This window comes from Diadema setosum, chromosome 16 (assembly GCF_964275005.1).
Source record: "Diadema setosum chromosome 16, eeDiaSeto1, whole genome shotgun sequence".
NCBI lineage: Eukaryota > Metazoa > Echinodermata > Echinoidea > Diadematoida > Diadematidae > Diadema > Diadema setosum.
Window position 1 is genome coordinate 11514560 of NC_092700.1, and position 18226 is coordinate 11532785.

General features: G+C 42.8%; 1 protein-coding gene across 1 annotated transcript in view; it reads left to right on the plus strand.

Moving 5' to 3' along the window:
• LOC140239919 (twitchin-like) overlaps window positions 1-18226 on the plus strand; it is a 122850-nt gene that overhangs the window by 67982 nt on the left and 36642 nt on the right. Inside the window, exons 36-57 of the mRNA XM_072319735.1 lie at window positions 507-636; window positions 1300-1487; window positions 2171-2285; window positions 2680-2982; window positions 3581-3862; window positions 4538-4840; window positions 5586-5888; window positions 6319-6606; window positions 6909-7208; window positions 7752-8054; window positions 8692-8852; window positions 9360-9510; window positions 10820-11101; window positions 11537-11833; window positions 12546-12749; window positions 13419-13514; window positions 13963-14132; window positions 14666-14789; window positions 15278-15580; window positions 16328-16476; window positions 16763-16913; window positions 17984-18088. Of these exons, the coding sequence (XP_072175836.1) occupies window positions 507-636; window positions 1300-1487; window positions 2171-2285; window positions 2680-2982; window positions 3581-3862; window positions 4538-4840; window positions 5586-5888; window positions 6319-6606; window positions 6909-7208; window positions 7752-8054; window positions 8692-8852; window positions 9360-9510; window positions 10820-11101; window positions 11537-11833; window positions 12546-12749; window positions 13419-13514; window positions 13963-14132; window positions 14666-14789; window positions 15278-15580; window positions 16328-16476; window positions 16763-16913; window positions 17984-18088 (4708 nt within the window). The remainder of the gene's footprint in view (window positions 1-506; window positions 637-1299; window positions 1488-2170; window positions 2286-2679; window positions 2983-3580; window positions 3863-4537; window positions 4841-5585; window positions 5889-6318; window positions 6607-6908; window positions 7209-7751; window positions 8055-8691; window positions 8853-9359; window positions 9511-10819; window positions 11102-11536; window positions 11834-12545; window positions 12750-13418; window positions 13515-13962; window positions 14133-14665; window positions 14790-15277; window positions 15581-16327; window positions 16477-16762; window positions 16914-17983; window positions 18089-18226) is intronic.

The following is an 18226-nucleotide window of genomic DNA, read 5'->3' on the forward strand; positions in this document are numbered from 1 at the left end:
CATCCCGTTTCCCTCAATGTGACCGTCGCCCCACCTAGTTATACGGCTGTCATCCTTTGTAATCATTTGAGGAAAATATTGCCATCTTTGTTAGAGGCGACAGGGCATATATATGATGTGTTAATAAACATATTATTCAAGTGAAGATCGTGTCAGACTCTTTTTTTTTTCTGATGTTTTGCAAAGTACATCTTTAGAATATGATTTCGCAGCTTCTTTTTTGTTGACTATATAATGAGGGATGCCGTGCAATATTTATACTCGTGTATTTGTAAAATATTTGGTATTTGAACCATTCTAATAATAGTCATCTTCATTATTAATTTTTCTACGATTTTATCGTGCCGAATCTGTAGACATACAATTCATATTCCGACAGCAAAGAATAGGTCAGTGCATAATATGTGGACGTCATGGAGTCAACTTCTCTCTGAGATGTAAGTGGTCTGACAGTTGTTTTACATATAACGTAGATGACCGTTACATATTTTGATGCTTTCTAACAGATCCGTTCAACACCTGTGGAAAGCGAGATGTCAACATGGGGAGCCGCCCGGGCCGACTCCGGTACCTACACCGTGACGGTCAGCAACCCGTTCGGCACGGAGAAGGCGTCCGCTGAGGTTACTGTTATCGGTAAGCAGAAGGGCCCTCCATATTGACATGTGCACAGCACTCTGCTCTATCTGAATAATGACAACATTATGTAAAAATTTCGCGAGAATTCACACAGACGCACAGATATATCGTATGCTTATCCAGCCCGATTCATTCTCAAAAAAGGCATTACGCATTTGGGATATTTGCAGTTAGAAATACGCTGTCCAATATCCATAATACATTAAACAATAATATTTAACTTTTCAGAGGATATCATCCGCAACAGCTATTAAGGATTGAATACGCATTACATCATGTGATTGATAAAGTTGATAGTGAAGTCATTTTACTATCTCATAAGATATGAATATGAAAGAACATGTAATTCCAAGAGGAATTCAACATTTATTTGATGAAAATTGGTTTTGAAATGGCTGAGCTATCTAAAACAGAGCAGTCCTGATAAAAGGTGGGACCCACCTTTTATTAGGATCGCTTTGTTTTACTTTCAATTTTCATCTAATAAACTTTGAATTCCTCTTAGAGTGGTATGCTCGGTACCATTTCAGAAGTGGTTTCTTGGTATCTTGCAAAGATTTTTTTTTAAAAGCCAATCCTCATCTCCACCAATACTATGCCATCCCTTTAACATCATCCTGTAATCTGTCTCATCCCCCTGCTACAACACCCCTCCTTCAGACAAGCCATCGCCCCCACAGAAGCCACTGGAGATTAAGGATGTTTTCGCCGAGTCCCTCACCCTCACTTGGAATCCACCCGAGGACGATGGCGGCATGCCGCTCTCCAACTACATCATTGAGAAGCGCGACGTCAGACGATCAGGATGGTCAGTCATCAACGACACGACCAGGGACACCACTCTCAAGGTGGGTGGATATCAGCAAATATGACGTCATCGCAAAGTCATTCATCAACGAGCTTAAGATGTGCGACGCTAATCCCTCGACCTCGGCTATTTGCCATAAAAAAGAAAAAGTTGTTCTGCACATGTGCAAGACATCTGTTTTCACAGTACAACCCGGAATGAGGGGCGTCATAATCATTGGCGTCGCACATCCACATCTCGCTTTTGTACACGTCCCAATGCTGTTAGCGAGATCACACTCTCGATAACTTCTCAGTATTACAAAAAATTAAAGAAAAAAAATCCAGACTTATCATATTACATTTCATAAATCATATTTCGTCAAAACCACGCGATGTTTGAAACGTAACTTGGAGCACAGCTATCGTCATGATATGACTTTTTTCTGGAACATATACAGAGATTTTAGATCTTCTCCATGTATTTATATGAAAACATTTTGAACCATTAATTACCCTTAATCGAATATTTTGACCTCGAAAAGTCAACTCTTCAGTCGTGCTGTAAAGCAATGGCTACATGTAACAACATTATAAAGTTATGATAAATTTTGTTCTGTTTATACACCCTATGTAATAGTGTTGAGTAGACTGTTCTAGGGACGTGAATGTAATGTCACATGTCACATGATCACGATGGCACAATCAAATGATACTAATTTCACGTGTATTCCACAACTACCAGGTGACCAGGCTGGTGGAAGGCACGGAGTACATGTTCCGTGTCGCGGCTGAAAACGCTGAAGGCACGAGCAAGTGGATAGAAGCGTCCAAGTCCGTCGTTGCCAAGAACCCGTACGGTAAGTAATCATCGTTCCATTACTGGACAAATACACCAATCACAATTAACATATTGGAAACACAAAAACTCGAAATTTTGTTATTGTTTTTGCTGTTGTTGGTATTGTTGCTGTTGTTGATTTTTACATATCGGTTATGACTCATGAGTAAACGAAGGGGTAAAGCAGAGGTCCTTGCTACAAGAAAGGCCCATATTGCGATTCTTTCCATGTAAGATACTGCGAAGGCTACAAAAATTACTGTCATCAGATTTGTACTCAATATGAAAATATACATATTTTTTAGAATCGTGTGTTTCTGATAAGAACACTACTCAGTAATTCTAATATATTCTAATCACCTGCATGGGTACAAAAATAATTAATACTTGTTCTTCATGTTCTATGATTTCAGAGGAGGCTAGCGCACCAGGCACGCCCGAGGTCGTTGACTACGACAAGGACTTCGTCGAGCTCGAGTGGGAGAAGCCGAAGAAGGACGGCGGCGCCCCGATCGAAGGGTACGTGGTGGAGAAGCGTGAGAAGGGCAGCAACCGCTGGCAGGAGGTAACGACCAGCCCCGTCAAAGGAACCAGCTACAAGGTGCAGGGTCTGCCGGCCGGCCGCGAGCTGGAGTTCAGGGTGGCAGCCGTCAACAAGGCCGGCCACGGCAAGTTCAGCGAGTGTTCCGCGCCGCAGAAGACCAAGCCAAAGTTTGGTGAGTGCACGAGTGGAATGCCACCAACACTGGGTTCATGCTTCGCTTGCGTTCTGCAGAATTTACGTGATAATCAGTTTGATCAGTCACCCTTACTGACGACAAACTCGAAGACCTAGAATAACTTGTGGTATATTATTTTTTCACTTTCTGGAATACTTGCAAATGAGAATGAAAATTTGTACCATGTCGTACGAAGCCATGTAGGACCTAATTGTTCCGAGCAACATCACATCATGTGGATTCTTTGATTAAACAGAATTTAGTGTGTACCACCAACCAAAAGTTTATTACGTATCAGTAGTGACGGAATTCCTACTTATTAATCAAAATCATGTTGAAAGTAACGCTTGTCAAATATAGGCATTGAAAGTCTCTCTTCTCATTGGTTTGATCTTACAGCGTTCATTAGGGCGCTTCATGAGTAACAGATAAGATGGATATCTACATAGAGGTCTCCAACAAGTTTAAACCCGGAAGAAATTCTTACAGGGTTGTATTTGTAGGGGGACAGTATTCTAGAGTGCGCCTCATGATTGAAAGCGTATCAATTTTAACCGATAAAACTCTAATTTGTGTCTGTCCTTCCCTACCTCAGCTCGCCCTGAACTGAAGGGCGACAAGCTCCGTGACATCAAGCTAAAGGCTGGCCAAGATTTCACCCTCACCCTCAAGTTTGAGGGCGCCCCACCACCAACCATCACATGGAGCCTGAACGGAAACAAGCTGTCTACGTCTGACCGCTTGACCATCAAGGAGGAAGAGGAAGAGACCGAGCTGAAGGTCAGGATGGCCGAACGATCGGACACAGGAACGTACGAACTGAAATTGACCAACGACGCCGGTGACGTCAAGACCAGCTGCAACGTCAACGTCCAAGGTACGAAAGAGATCCATAAAATTCTGTTTGGTCAAGTTCTTTGTGGGTAACACTGGAACGAGTCCTACAATTCTAAACGATTTGTCTTTAGCTTTCATACTGTGCACTAACAAGTACTAATGAAGAACATAGTATATATTACCATACACTGCCGTACATGTTCAAATTGGTGCAACACAAAATCTGAAACACATTTTATTTTCCAGTGACAACAAACTTTGGGCATACATAGCTAACACAATATGTTATACCGCATTTGACAGACGCCTCTAAAGTGATACAGACCTCACCAGCAGTGTTCAACTTCTAAATGTGCTTCGAAAAAAAAAACAGTTGCCACAGAACACATGCATGAGTCCAAATGCACGTCAACAGATTATGTACTGGAAAATTGGGCAAATGCCTATCCAGCCAAGCGTAGTCTCTTTCGCCCTGCTCCTGTGAAATGAATCTTCATGGGGGGTACTTTGACATGTTGAGTGTGAACAATCTACAATGGCGCGTGGTAGGTTGTGCCATATCACTTCAAGTAACTTACGTGTTCTTTTTTCTTTATTTCCGCGAACAATCTATCCTATAAAGAAACGGTGAATATCCGTGATGCTTAATACTCAACCATTTTTCATTGAATAAGCCTACAGAAGATGATGAAACGTTTTCTGATTTTCTAACCAGATGCCCCCAGTGCTCCACGTGGGCCACTAGAGATCTCGGACGTTTTCGCCGACCACTGCCAGTTGACATGGCAACCACCCGAAGATGATGGCGGCAGTGACATCCTCAACTACCTGGTGGAAAAGTGCGAGGAGGGCGACGATTACTGGTCAAAGGTCACGGGATTCTGTCAGGAGCCTCAGGTCCAGGCCAACAAGCTTCACCAGGGCGTGACCTATAAGTTCCGGGTCAAGGCAGAGAACGCTGCCGGGTTCACCAGCGCTCCCCTTGAGTCTGAGATGGTGAAGGCCAAGAACCCGTATGGTGAGTTTAGAATCTGCCCTCAAAGCCCAAACACATCAACGTCCTTTTGTTTTATTGTATGCTTCAGCCACAAAAGTTTCAATTTTCCAGGATTTTTTTAAATCTACCAGCTGAGGAGCAAGTCAGTTTTTGTGATCAGAAGGAAATATGTGAAAACAGATACAAAAAAAAAATACCTTCAAAACAATTGAATAAGTAAAATGATTCGAGCGTTACCTTGGTGTAAAGGGATATTTCTTATTACTATGATTATTTTTGGGGAGTGGCGAGACAGGCTTGTGCCGGACAGAAGACCTTGATGTGCTGATAAAAATGTCTGAATTTGAGGATGAGTTCATGATTCATCTTAAAGGGGATGGCTAGTAACTGATCAGTGGGAATCAGTGGGAATGCTGAGGGATGATTGTTCCAATCCTTGTGGGATTCATTTAAGAGTACATTATATATCTACTGTTGTGTGAAAATTATTTGCTTCAGAACGGTCTCATATTCAAGTAATGTGCAGTTTAATGCTTCCAGGTAAGCGTCCCTGGTCAGTGACGGGGCATTAATCTGCACATTACTTGAATATGAGACCGTTCTGAAGCAAATAATTTTCACACAACAGTAGATATATAATGTACTCTTAAATGAATCCCACAAGAATTGGAACAATCATCCCTCAGCATTCCCACTGATTCCCACTGATCGGTTACTAGCCATCCCCTTTAAATCCAATTTATGGCCCCTTTCATTACATCTGCAGATGAGCCAACCTCACCTGGCAAACCACGCATCCCGACCTACGATAAGACCACGGCTGACCTCGAGTGGGACAAGCCCTCTTCGGACGGTGGTAGCAAGATCACTGGGTACATCGTGGAGCGCCGGGAGACCCGCAGTCAGCGGTGGGTGAAGGCCACGCGAGACGCCGTCCTCAATACGGAGTTCACCGTCACTGGTCTGATTGAAGGGCGCGAGTACCTCTTCAGGGTGTTCGCGGAGAACAAGGCCGGCCTCAGCCCGCCCAGCCCGGAGTCTGACCACCACACTGCCAAGGCTCAGTTCGGTATAGGAAACAGTTCTGACACCCTTCTACTTTAATTCACTTTAACTACGCAGGATGTGTTTGAAATAACAATGAATATCGAAAGAATATCAAGTGAAAAGCAAACAATCTTGTCAACTACCTTATGAAAGGAAACTAATATTATTTCGTAGCAGATACTTTATGTGGTAGTTGACAAAACACAACTCTCCCTACAAAATTTCCCTACCAGTCAGTAAAGGAGAAAATGATCACCGAATTTTGCCATGGAGAAATCTAAAAAAGAAAATGATTTCTTGGCGCAAAATTGTCTTGAATAGAGTTATCTAATTTTGTTTGATCGAATGGAATGTATCAAGTTTTCCATAATCTCTTTGCAGATGCGCAAAGTTATGCAGTTGATGTTCCAAAATAATTTATGTGATATTTGTAATCATTTCTAAAATCACAGAGGCACCAAAGATCGACACGTCGTCCTTCCTCATCAACGACATGCGAGTCAAGGAGGGAGACAAGTTCGACATCACCATCCCGTTCGTCGGCGCCCCCGCCCCCAGCGTCGAGTGGATGAAGGACAACCGCGAGCTCAAGGTCGGCGAGCGCTTCTTCGTTGAGACTACGGAGACCAGCTCGGTGCTCCGATGCTCACGAGCGGAGCGTGGCGACTCTGGCTCGTTCAAGATCAACTTGGAGAACAGCCGTGGCACTGACAGCTTTACCATCGGCGTCACTGTCCTGTGTAAGAACCTAATTTAGCGCCATACTTTTGCTCGCTAAAACCATTGACAGCCAGTAAATTGCTTTGGTATCACCGACGTTTGCTTAGATGGTTATGACAGTAGTTATGTAAAGTTCCTAGTTTTTGTTTTGTAGAAAGTTGTCTTTCTTGGACTTCAAGCATCTAATATTTTCGTGATTTACGTATCAATTTGTGAACAGTGTACTCGGTTGTTGTCATTTTCCTCTGACACTAATTTCATCTTCGAATTGCTTTATGTCATGAAAATCCTTTGTTACCTGTTTGTGTGAATAAAACTACAGCACCACCAACCGCCCCCAACGGCCCACTCGAGTACAGCGAGTTCACAAAGGAGACCGTGCGCATTAACTGGAAGGTGCCTGACCACGACGGCAATGGTTCCATCTCCGGCTACCTGGTGGAGAAACGCAACGCCAAGCTGGACAACTGGACCCGCGTCACTGCGAGCGCTCCCACCACTTCACAGGTGGCCAAGGACCTAACGTACCAGAGTGACTACGTGTTCCGCGTCTGTGCCATCAACCAGTACGGCACCAGCCAGCCTCTCGAGGGACGCACGGTCAAAGTCAAACTTCCGTTTGGTAAGTTATAAGTTGTATCATTCATGTGCGTACCTTTAGCTTCTTGCAGCTCAGAACATTAAAGGGTGTGTATAATTCTGGTCACGGTGAGGATTTAGCTTTTAACGTTTTGCGAGATATTCAGAAACCACTCTATGAGATGTCAAAGAGCATGCAATTCTCAGGGGTATCAAAAGTTTATTTGATGAAAATCGGTTTTGAAATGGCTGAGATATCAAAAAACGAGGTGAAACAAAGAGATCCTAATAAAAGGCGCGGTCTGTATTCTTTTATTATTATCACTTTTTTGGATATCTCAGCCATTTGAAAACCAATTTTCATCAAATAAACGTTGAATCCTACTTAGAATTACATGCTCTTTCATATTTCATAGAGGTTTCTCATTATCTCACTTTGGAATGTTCAAAACATGAATCCCCACCTAAACCAGTGCACCAGTACTGTACAGTCCCTGTAACAAGGTGACTGTGCCATTTAGGATCTGGTTTAAAATTATCTAATTTGCAGACTTACATTTCTCTCGAATTTTCTCTGGTTTTCCAGATGAGCCCGACTCACCATCAGCTCCCAAAATTGACGGCATGGATCGCAACTCGGCTCAGCTCGGTTGGGAACCCCCCACCAACGACGGCGGTAGCCCAGTGACCGGCTACATGGTGGAGTTCCGCCCCGTCGATGCCAAGGACTGGCAGAAGGCCAACTCGTTCCCGATCAGGGACACGAGCTACACCGTGCCGAACCTGAAGGAGGGTCGCGAGTATCAATTCCGGGTCACAGCGGTCAATGATGCCGGAGAGGGCAAACCAAGCCGCGCCTCCGAACCAGCCGTTGCCAAGGAACCAATCTGTAAGTTACTCCCACCAGGGAAGAAAGCAATCAGTCTTCCTATTCAACAAGTGCTGTCAGAGTGTTCGCATTGTGCTCAACTCTTGACGGCGTTTGCGATTGCTTGAAAGGTTTAGGATGTAACTCTCGTAATTAGTAGCAGGTACATTGCATTAGTACTAATTGTATCTTTTATTAGAGGTGTTTCCCTATGCACCTGCTTTGCATTTGTCACCTCGTCTGTGATATTTTGGCACACAACGCCATGATGATGCCTGATACAATTTGACCTTTCTTAATCACATTTTCGGTTATGTTGATGATTTAATCATAGGCTACATCCTGAATAACAATATCAGAAATATACCACCTTGAAAATACTCCTAAACAACGTTAATCTGCGCTTCTCTCTGCACGATGTCTATTCACGAAATGATAACGAGTCTTCACATAATTAACAACGCAATAGTCCACATATTCCGCAAAATCCTAAAATTGCTTTCGAAAGTCGTTGGAATACCAAATCTAAGGAAAAAGGGTTGTTGGATGTGACAAATAGAGTAAGAGTAGATAAGTTTAATACAGAAAGTGATCTTCTAATGGAACGGCCTCGACCTTGAAAGCCCTGATTACGAAGTTTCCTCACCTCTGTACGCAGTACCTGCCGACGCTCCGGGCAGACCTCAGCTGGACAAGGTGACCAAAGACAGCGCCGCCCTCTCATGGAGCAAGCCCGTCGGTGACGGCGGAGCGCCCATCCAGGGTTACACCATCGAGAAGAGGAAGGTCGGACCGGGTCCCAAGAGCGACTGGACACCTGTAAGTGGTCGTCTTGCCTGACCGGACCAGGTCTGGATTTTAAGGCATTCGTTGATGAGATTGTCGATGAAAATTATATTTCTGTTCTCATCGCTGTCCGTGCTGATGATAGGTTGTCTGGAGTATAGAGGACTATTTCTAATTGTCCATCACATATCCTCTTTTAGTCGACTCCATTGATGACGAGAAGTGGACATTTCAGGTAAGCTTTTGTGCCCTTTACGGCCAGCTCCTGGGAAGTTGAAAGTATGTCAGCAGTAATCACTATAGATGTGTGCCTGTTAAATTGTCGTAAGGAGGTGGAAAACTACATGACTGTCTGCTTAGTTAATACAATGTATTGAATAAGCTCTGTGAAAACCTCTCGCTAGTTCATCTGTGTGATCATAGCAACGTGCTGTATAAGTTTGCCAAAATTTGTCAAAGTGGTATACAAGTGTGTGTAACGTTTTTTCATGAGTCTTAACTATTTATCGTTCGCTTGTCTTTATGTGATATGGTAAATAGGTCAAGCAAGTGTCACCCAAGGAGAGCTCAGCCATCGTCCCTGACCTCACGGAAGGAGAAGAGTTGGAGTTCCGGGTCATCGCTAATAACGAGGCAGGCCCCGGAAGGCCCAGCGCACCGACGCCGTCGACGATTATTGAGGATAAGCCAGGTAGGTCGTAAATTGTCCCGCAATACTGCTGCATCTTTACGCCCAAGATCGCACCTAAATGAGCTTACAAAATGCTGCTACGTCATAGCTGTGAGGTCAGCGATGTATCCTACCCGGAAAAGCGCACACTGGCCTGTCTGTGTCCAATTTGGCGGGTTTTTGCGCGTCTGTGAGAAACGTAGCTTGGAAGAGCTGCGCACGCACCAAAAATCCGTCAAAGTGGGAGTGGACCGGTTAGTCTGCACTTGGCCAAAGAGGAGATATTGCTGATTCTTGGACATGACATGGCAAGAGCTTTTGTGATCACTTAGGTACGCCTTTCGTCGTATAGCTGCTACAATATTGCAAGATGATATACAGCCTACCTGAATTGTTCAGTAGCTAACGCACACTAACCTGCATACCGCTGTCCGGCAGACGTTCATGAGAGTTTTGTGGGCCTAACGCTTCTTGTCGCCTCGTCATTTGTCGCTTTTCACATTGTTTCGTGTGTGTCGCGGTTTGTATTTGTAGTAGCACTAGCAATACATAGTCGTAGTAGTAATAGTATTAGTAGTCGTGGAAGAAAAAGAAGAAGAAGTAGTAATAGTGATAGTAGTAGGAGCACAGTTATGGTAGGTAACACATTTTATAGCTATAACGCTTCTTGTCGACACGTTTTGCATCGCTTTTCGTGTATGTGTTTAAAAAGCCTAAATGTAGTTGTTGTACTCGTATATATTAGTAGTGATAGTTGAAGTAGTAGTTGTTGTTATTGTTGAATCCGCAGCTATTTTGTGTGTCTGACATCAAACTTACACCTATGTACACGTCATCCTAATCCAATATTTCACTCTCTAATTTCCATTCGAATATGATAAGAACATATGATTATATCTTCTGTTTTATGCGCTTGTCGTCACTAATGTTACTCTTTTTTATTCCGTCTAGATTTTATCATATCTTTCTGTCTATCCCTATCTAGATTGTTATCCCACAAAGTGATAGTACATGCATTCAGCATAATTGATGTACTGATTGCTGCATTTGATTAGTTCGAAATGTTCAAAGCGTTTAGAGTCTTCAAAGTTTTCATAATGCCACACCCATTGTATTCATGACACATCGAATATGTATTAATTGAGAGAAACTGATATCATCTCTTTGTAATGTTCAAATACGTGCAATATCACAGTAATATCACTCTCTTGTTATGCTGTATAACGCGCAATGTCACGTGAATATCATTCCTATTAGTGCTGAAATACGTGTGATATCACGTGCGTGAGACAAGCCCTTTGTGCATGCCCCAATCTTTCTTCCCGCTCAGAACGTCCCAAACTCGACGTCAGTGGTCTCGAAGACCTCAAAGTCAAAGGTGGCGAGAAGTTCGAGATCGAGCTGACCTTCACCGGATTCCCCGCGCCCACGGCAACCTGGGAGATCGGCACCGCCCCGGTGAAGGAGGACGGCCGCGTTCTAATCAAAACCACCAAGACCTACACGAAGCTCATCGTCGACAGCGCGCAGCGATGCGACGCCGGACGGTACACCATCGGCGTCAAGAACGCCTCGGGTGTGGACACCGCCAGGTGCAAGGTTGTAGTTCTCGGTAAGGTCAAAGTTTGTCGCAGAATGAGTTGTTTCGAATACTTAGCTTTATTGTTATTATCATTATTATTTCTATTGTCATTATTATTATCATTATTATCATCATCATCGTTATCATCATTGTCATTATCATTACTGCTTTCCCGAAATTCGCAGTTGACAAAAACACTTTTTCAATTGTATTTTCAGCTGATTATTCAACTCTCTCAACGTACCGTATTCATTTAATGCTAATTTCAGTAGTTTCCTCGTACACAAGAATAAAGTCTGCATCATTCATTGCGTGACGTGACAGATTAACTTACACTTATCATTCACTTCTTTTCATGACTTAACTCACCCTTAAGTGAAACACCTTTGACATTGAAACAATTGAGACCAAACAGTTCTATTTTGCCATCACCGGTAACCTCTCCCCTCGGTCTTGACTGAATAGCCGAACCCGACCCACCCCAGGGTCCGATCCGCGTCGCTGACATCACGCCAGAGAGTGCCGTGTTGACATGGAAACCGCCCCTAAACGGCCCAGAGGACGTAGAGAACTATGTGGTGGAGAAGCTCGACCCGGATACGCACGCCTGGACAAAGGTCAGCAGCTTCGTACCCACCCCGCACTTCAAGGCGAAGAACTTGAAGCCAGATGCAGAGTACCAGTTCCGGGTCTCGGCGGAGAACAAGTTCGGCGTCAGCAAACCGGTTACCACGGAGTTGTTTGTGGCAAAGAACCCCTTCGGTAAGTACTTCAAATCAGATGACTGTTCCGCTTTAAAGGTTGTATATCCCTTTTGCAAACGTCACGAAATGTTGCACGCTTGAAGAACAATGCCTCCAAACATCGAGTATGAAATCGTACGGTAATGCTCCTCAGAGCTTTCGAATAAAAGAAATAAAAATACTAACCCTATGTTATTCGAGATTTTTTTTTCAAGTTCAAGTTCAAATTTATTACGTTTTTCCACAATAAAATGATATATAAACGTAAATCTCACTTTCTTGAGTGACAGAAACAATGCATGTAAATTTGTACAGAGAAAGCAACAATAACTGAAAAACTTACAGTAGCGATACATTGTAATAGTTGATGGGGTAACGAAAGTGAAATGGTTGTCAATATGCACTGTGTGGAAAAAAAAACGGAGGGACCCACGAAAAGAAAATGCTTGTAGAGTGTGGGCCCCTCTTGGATTAAAAGCTCGATGCAAAAATTGATTGAAAACAGCAAAGAAGAATATGCTTCTCTTTTATAAGAAAAAAAACCGGCTATGATTTGTTACTTGTTCGATTAAATTCGGACTTATTTCACCTCCACCATTACAAGTTACCAGTTTTATTATTTTAAGGAAAAGTCTGAGTTACCTATCAACGAAAATCATCATACATTCCTGATATCAATGTCACAGTCGTCTGACTCAAATCGATTTTTCGATTTCGCGATCATTTTGTAGACCCTCCTGGACCTCCCTCGCAACCGGAAGCAACGTCTACCACGTCGACGACGATCACCATCGAGTGGAAGCCGCCGACCAACAACGGAGGCAACCCGGTCATCGGCTACCTCGTCGAGAAGCGCAAGGAGAACGGTGACTGGAGCAGCGCCAGTCGAGCCACGATCAAGGATACCAGCTTCACAGCTTTCAAGCTCACCGAAGGTATGGCGTAAATCATAGTTGATTTTATTATATCAACCAGCAGAATGGGGAGGTGCAATGTTGCCCAATGTAGCAACAAAAAAAACTGAACGACTATCAGACGAGTATTAAGTTCTGATTACCTGTCTGTGAAGTTGCCTTCACCATAATTGATTTTTAAGAAGGTGAAATGTGATAACAAAGAAAGAGGAATAGTTATTGTTATTTGAGACTTTGATCGAGCATGATGACGATGCAATGTTGTATTAAAAGCACCACAAAAAGTTAGTGTATAATCAAGCGCTTCAGATCTATCGTGTAAAACAAAATCTTTTAGGCCAGACCTGATCTCAATTTGTGATTTCGAATTATAGTCTCTGTTTTTTGTACTTTGTCTTTAGATTTGTTATGTATTCATGTGTTTCTTCTTCTTCTTCTTCTTCTTCTTCTTCTTTTTGGGGGGATCAGGTGGGGGAGGTGGGTGTCTCAAATAAGGGGACTGTTGCCGCCAACGACCCCAACAAAACCTGACCATTTATTTCCCTGCAGTATCATTTGAACATTTCATCTAATGATACCAAAGAATCTCAAATCTACGCACTCTTCGCTGTCGGAAAGAAGTGCACATTCATCGGCTCCCAAACACAGACACATCGTGACAGTATTCGATACATTTTTGGTCTCTTCCAGGTACCAGCTACGAGTTCCGGGTCAAGGCAGTTAACGAGGCCGGTCCGGGCAAACCCAGCGAGCCGTCAGAAGCTATCACCGCAAGACCTCCCCCAGGTCTGTTACATGCAGATTATCCCTACTTTATCTTTGTCAGTTCAATATTCGATTTGGCAAAATATGAATAAGCGCAAGCACGGTTGCGACCCATGCATCCCGACGTAAACCAGTATCTTATTCAGGGGTTAGTATTCTCCCATCAGTTCCAATCTGCATTTCACCAGGAAATGGAGTCGTTCAATGACAGATGCTTTCAGTACGTCACACACTATTGTTTTCCATCACCATCATCGTTTAAGGTCCGTTTTCTCACTTAGGAGTTGGACAGTTCATTTCCTTGATGGTTTCCGTCCATGCTATCCTGTCAGTTGAAGTGAGAACTAAGCTCTTTTCGTCTGTTGTGATGTTTTTTCCATGTCTCAGATCATACATGTATATCGAACTTTTTGCAGAAGAAAACAATCCACAAACATAAATGTTTCAAATTCGTCTCTTGTCACATCAGTCAAGCCCAAGGTTGACTCTTCGGCCCGTAATCGTGAGATCACCGCGGTCGTCGGAGACCAGTTCCGCGTCGAAATCCCGTTCGAGGCCTCTCCCGCGCCACAGGTCACGTGGTCTCGCAGCGACAAGGACGGCATCACCGTCGAGGGTTCGCACAGGATCAAATTTGAGGTAAAAAAGCGGCCGCCGTAACTAGCGTTTGAGGCACAAAACCTTTCACAAGTGCATCAATTTTCAGCGTTCTGTATAGAGCGAGGATTGGATATTTCTGTGAAGGAAGTCAGTCGACCAATCATGTTTATTGTTTTCAAGGGAGTAATTTACCTTTACTTAATGGCATGGATGAACTTTTCGAGATAATACCTTCCAAAAGTTGTGCTTGAAAAAAAAAAAAACTTTCTGAAGAAAACAATCCTTTGGGAATTTGTTATAGATATCAAGGGCATATTCCTGGAAGCTAACACTTTTTTCTGCTGTCTTTGAAAGTTTTGTTCAGCCGATGATCTCTATGCTACTCTTGACAGACAGTGACAGATCTCTTTCCTAGCCAGCAGGCCAACAGACTAAATCTACTTCATTCGCGAAATAAAAGAAACTCATTTTCTCTTCCGTATGTCCTTGTTTGGATAAAAGTTTATTCTTTCCCTGTAACTCTGAGTTGATCATATGCTCTTCATATACAATGTCTACATCTAACCCTGTAGGAAACGGAGATCAGCGGCATTATGGTGAACACCTCCGCGGAGCGAGGCGATGCCGGCAGCTACGCCGTCACTTTCAAGAACGAGAAGGGAACTGACACGGCTACTGTCCGCATCACCGTAGTTGGTCAGTACCTTTCAATATAGCCACAACCCTTTTCGGACACTTTTCCGCCTAATTAAGTAGTCTTTCTATAAGATTTTGCGATGCTTTTATTTGCTCCTCCGTCACACACTCCAGGGAGAGAGAAATTGAATATATGTCAAAATGTTAGATTATGTCATTGTTTATTGTTTATAATTTATTCCTTCTTTATCAACCCATAACCTTTTTGGGGGGCAATACTTACTAACAGGATATTAGTAGGTGTTTTCGAATATCATGGTGGTTTGGCCAGATTGGTTTTGTTTCAAGGTTCCATACTTATGTGCATAATGCTTAAAAATGTTCAAGTAAAGACAAAAGAAAAATTGTTAATTTATTTCTTATGTCTTAATAACCGTAACTGATGTTTACCCAGCGTTTTCAAGAGCCAATTGTTGCCATTCGTTCAAACGTTTACAGTGAAATGCGGTTTTTATATCAGACGTATCTAATTCTATTTTTCCCATAAGACAAACCGTCTGCCCCACAAGGGCCTCTGGAGGCCACTGACGTCACAGCAGACTTCTGCAGGTTGTCATGGAAACCTCCACAGGATGACGGAGGCAGTCGCGTGACAAACTACGTGGTTGAGAAGCAGCTAGAGGGACGCTCTGCCTGGAGCAAGGTCTCCACCTTCGTGCGAACAACGACCTATGACGTGGTGAACCTGGAAGAGGGGTCAAGCTACAAGTTCCGGGTCATGGCTGAGAACCAGTACGGCGTTGGCGAACCCCTGGTTGGCGATCGGGCCGTGGTCATCAAAAACCCTTACGGTAAGATATCACTGATCTCGCCTACGGTTTTTTAAAAAAGTTTTCTGCTTCACCGTTTCCTGTCACATTTCATTTCAATTTCGTGTGTAAGGGATCAGAATTTTATTATTCAATAAAAACTCATTTTTCATTCTTGCTGACTTTATGAAAAGTCACTTTTTTCATCAAACTTTGAGCTGTTTTACCGTAACTGAACTCTGCTTTCTACGTCTTCTGTGGACTAACGAAAGCTTGCATTAGACCTGAATAACAAACACCAGTGAAAAGCGTGAACATGATCTATCATTCATTAGAATGACTGAACCAAAATGAAAAAGAAAATATATTATCCTCAGCGTCGCTGAATCAGTGTCAGTCAGAGTCAATCTCCTTACATTTCCTTCATTTCATAGTTTGTAAAATACAGGTAATGATTAAGTAAACAACAATATTATGTATATGTACATATAAATCTGGAATATTTCATATTTACTTCACACTTTGATGTATGTGTATTGGGCCTACTAAAGGTTTTAACTGCTTCTCTGATAAGAGTGCAAAAGTCGGTGTAATTATAGCATCGGACAACTTTTCCATGTATGGGTTATGAAATAACACTATACACTGACAACTATATTTTATCATGTACACCTTTGCCTTTGTTTGTTCAAGAAGCGTTAGTATGAGGAGTTCCCAAGGGAACTCTAAGACGACATTCGGTTCACTAGCATAATTATAACACATATCTTTACTTATGACTTGCTTCAGATGTTCCCGACGCTCCGGGCAAGCCGAACGCTGAAGAGGTGGACCGCGGCTACGTGAAGCTATCCTGGACCGCCCCAGAGGCCGACGGTGGTTCCCCCATCACTGGCTATATCGTGGAGAAGAGGGACCGCGACTCCGACTGGATTCCGGTAGGTTCCGGGAAGATGTTGCCATGGTAACCACATCTGTAAGAAAACAGATGAATGCGGAGATTTCAGATGTTTAACAAGTTATTGCATGTGGCCACTGTATAAAGAGAGTAAAAAGGAAGAGTCATGGAGGACTTTTTTTAGTGTATCTACGTGATAACCAGAAGAAGTCAAAATTTACAGCGAGCACACAACGAAACAGCCATACAAACTATGACTGTTACAGCGCATATTGCCATATAAAGCTGGTGTTGAATTTGACCTTTGACCCTTTTTACAACCGTAGGTCAACGATTATAACATCAAAGACACCGTCCTTCCGGTCAGCAACCTGAGAGACACGCAGGAGTACGAGTTCCGGGTCATTGCGAAGAACAAGGCAGGAAAGAGCGCCCCCAGCCGACCACTCATCGGCATCGAACCCAAGGCTGTTATCAGTGAGTGCCATTCTTGACACAAAACCATGCTCGTCAACTTTTCAGCAAAAATTGCTCCCTGAATAAGGATATGCATGATGACATTAGTAAGCATGTCGGGGACATGCGCTGCATCTAACTTTGATATTGTTATTTTTTGTATCATTTGGATATGTACAAATAAACTGTTGTTTTGCAATAATTTTGTGTCAAGTGGATATGGAAAAATAATGAAATGAAGCGACATGAAATTATGATTAAAAAAGGAAAAAAATCCATCGAATTTGACTGCTAGAACTTTTGAACCCAGACAGGGAGATTACTTGGTAAGCCGACAAAAGGATGTGAACCTCTTTATCAGTTTTTTTTTTCTCAATCATATAATTTACTGCACCATTGACGGACTACTCTGTTATGTCCTACTTTTATCAACATCATTGTCAACATGTCAATTTGATTGGGATATGGTCAGATTCGATAACTTGATCAGTATTGATTATCTTTAGCTTAAGTAGTTGTAGTTTGAAAAAAAAAATCATGAATATTTATTTTTAAACTTTGGGTTGTGTTGGTCTGTGATGAGATAGTGGTATTAATGATACTTCTTGGCGAGGTATTCAAAACATGAATACACCAATTTACCTTATCTCTGAGGCTCACCACACATATGCTTTCACGTCAGCATAGCTATGTTTTCATACTCGATGGAATTATCACTCCTCAGTATGTCTTTTGATTGATAATAAATGCCATCAAAGCGTGCATACTGTTTGAAATGATGTTCTTTCAACAACAACAAAATATCTAATAACGAAAAACAGAAGACTGACTAATATTCGTTCTTCAGCTAAGACTGTATCTTATAATCTCTATCATTTTCTATGTCTCTATATAAGCAAACATTTTCCATCTTCAGCTTTGACAATGGTGGAAAAGGGCTTTGTCTTCATGACAAATTTGAGTAGGCCTATATGGGCAATCCAGCTGATTTGTCCTTTTTGTGGAACAAAAATAGATAATACTAGATATGAAGTGGAGAGTTCGCATGGATTTTCTGTAAACCTGCCGTGGTCCCCATCGTATCTCCCCAGCTCCCCCGCCCGCTCCCGGCAAGCCCGTTGCATCCAACATCGGCAAGGACACGGTGGACCTACAGTGGGATAAGCCCCCTTCGGACGGAGGCTCCAAGCTTGCAGGTAAAAATTGATGGACATAGCTGTTGTCATGACAACAAAATCTCACCCACGTGTTCGTGCAGACTTTTGGTTACCTGTGTCGAAGATCGGTGGCATAGTAGATAGGACTCAGGACTTAAACATAATTATTAAGTTCCA